This window comes from Petaurus breviceps, unplaced genomic scaffold (assembly GCF_028583685.1).
Source record: "Petaurus breviceps papuanus isolate PSGF00001 unplaced genomic scaffold, PetGlider_PUasm1.0 188, whole genome shotgun sequence".
In the NCBI taxonomy this organism is placed as follows: Eukaryota; Metazoa; Chordata; class Mammalia; order Diprotodontia; family Petauridae; genus Petaurus; species Petaurus breviceps.
This window is the reverse complement of record NW_027185804.1, coordinates 39,161,642-39,163,942: the sequence shown is the minus strand read 5'-3', so window position 1 is coordinate 39,163,942 and position 2,301 is coordinate 39,161,642. Positions and strand designations below refer to the sequence as shown.

General features: G+C 34.9%; 1 protein-coding gene across 1 annotated transcript; it reads right to left on the bottom strand.

Annotated features, from left to right (window-relative positions):
- Positions 1-351: 351 nt before the first annotated feature.
- On the bottom strand, positions 352-1,239 carry LOC138163310 (vomeronasal type-1 receptor 4-like). Its single transcript, XM_069090849.1, has one exon. The coding sequence runs from the start codon at positions 1,237-1,239 to the stop codon at positions 352-354; it is 888 nt and encodes a 295-aa protein (XP_068946950.1).
- Positions 1,240-2,301: the final 1,062 nt, after the last annotated feature.

Below are 2,301 nucleotides of genomic sequence, written 5' to 3'. Positions count from 1 at the left end.
TTTACTGACCATTTATGTGTCTTCTGTAAAAGAAATGATCACAACTTGTAACTGTCACCAAAGGTAAAATGAAAATTCCGTTCTTTTCTGTTGTCTCCCATGTTGATTGATGTTCTAGACAGAATGGCTCATACATAAAGGAGATAATCTTTGAGAACGCAAGGTAATATTTGTGTAGGAAGTTGATTCTTTCCTCAAACATTTCCATTTTCAGAATAAGAGTTTTGGACAAATTGAGATTTTAGAGGTTGTTTTTTTTCTTGATACTTCGATGGCTCTCTGGTTTTACATGTTTACTCTGAGATCTTAATTGATGTGAAAAAAAAAAAGTTTTCATCCTTTTGAGAGCATTCAACGATTCAGTATCTGGGAGTCACCAAGGAAGAAAACAAAAGGATTGAGAGCTGGGTAACACAAGCTCAAAAAAACAGAGATGTATATCACCCACTGGTTTGTTTCTTTTGAATTACCCATTACAATAATAAATATGGAACTGAGAGAATAAAAGAATACAAAGTTGCTCATGAAAAACAGGATAATTTTGATAGCTCTGGTCTCTGGGGAGGCAGTAGGGGTGAGGCTGTGGTCATGAAGGTGTTGAACTTGCCGGTGATGTCTGTACAAAACAAGCACCATGTAGCCACTGGTAATGGCCGTAAATACCACAAACACTGCATCATAAAGTGATTTCCAAATTGCAAGTTTCAAAGTAGTCATGGCATGCCTGCTTATAGAGCAAAAGGCTAGATAATTGTTCAATGCACTATCTGTGCTGTTCCTAGGAGCAGTCACATGCAGGGGCACAACAACATCTATTGATAGATTGAGAATCCATATGAAGACACAGGATGGAACAATACATTGTGGAGCTCTGATTTTGAGCTCTGCCCATTTGGAACTGCAGGAAGTGATGGTGATAGCTTGGAAGAAACTCATGAGGCAGGTATTACAAAGGGAAATACCCCGGGAAACTCTTTGTAGATACATTATGATTTTACAACCAATGTCACCCAGGAAAACTTTCTGGAGGCAAACCTGGATTGTGAATGGAACTCCCCTGAAGAGAATCATCAAAATGTTGGAAAAGACCAAATTAATGAAAATCAGGCCAATGGACCTTTTCCTTTGCCCAGCAATTGTATTAGAACCATAAAGGTAAAATAGTAAACTGTTCCCCAAAATTCCAATTATAATTTGAAGAATGTAGATAATGCACAGGGAATCATCATAAGAATGCATTCCCTATTGTCTTAGATAGGAAAATGGTAGTCATCTAACACAACCTGGGAAGGAAGAAAAAAGGTTTCTGTGATTGAACTAATGGATTCCATAGACTCCTCACCAATAACAAGAAGTTCAGTTAACCCTGCCTATCCTGGAGATGTATGTTATTGTTTTGTTTAAACATTTCTTTCTCTGAGGTTGATGGTCCAACTATTCTTATCTTTGAGCAGTAAAAAAAAATGGCTACACTATTTTGTTTTCTCTGTTTATGTGTTCATGCATTCAAGTCTGCATATAGAGGCTTCCTTTTAAGAAGGCCATTGATATTTTAGAAATAATTTAGAGACGGAAGATGACGATTATAAAGTGCTTAGAGAGAAAAAAGATGTTGTAGTATGTCTATTTCAAGGAAATTAAAATGTTTAGTCTTAGAAATAGAAAGCTTCAGTGAAGCTATACAGGAAATATAAGAAAAGGCCCTTGCCATCCAGGCATTCTATATTTCCTTTGAGTAATTAAAGTTTCAATGAGGAAATCAAATTATAAAATTCAATTTCACATTTTGTGATAGGTGAACAGACATTTGGGGAAATTTTAAAGAAGAGTCGAATCAGAATGGGTCTTAGCTGGAGAATTTTTTTCCCATTTCCCCCCAAATCAGCATTATTTGAAAAAGGAGAGAAAACATGTTTAAGCCCGATGAATTGATAGAAGTACTAATCATCATTTTTTCACAGTCTTCTTTCATGAAGTATTCTTATTTTGTTAAATATTTTTTATATTTGGATTAATAATTTGCACATAAAATATATGTTTTGTGACATACAAAAATGTTTGAGAGACATAATTTCTTGTTAATCATTTTTTTTTGAAATTATGGCTGAGTAATTAGCAATAGGATAGTCATCTAACTGTTTCTCATAAGCCAAAGATGAATCATGTTGGCCTATTCATACTTATTTGCACTTGGAAGGGTTGTCTCCTGGAAAGATAACAATCAACAGTGTGTGGTTAGCAATTAATAAGAAAAATTAATATTATAATGAAAGATATGCCTACTGTAGTGAGGATCTGGGG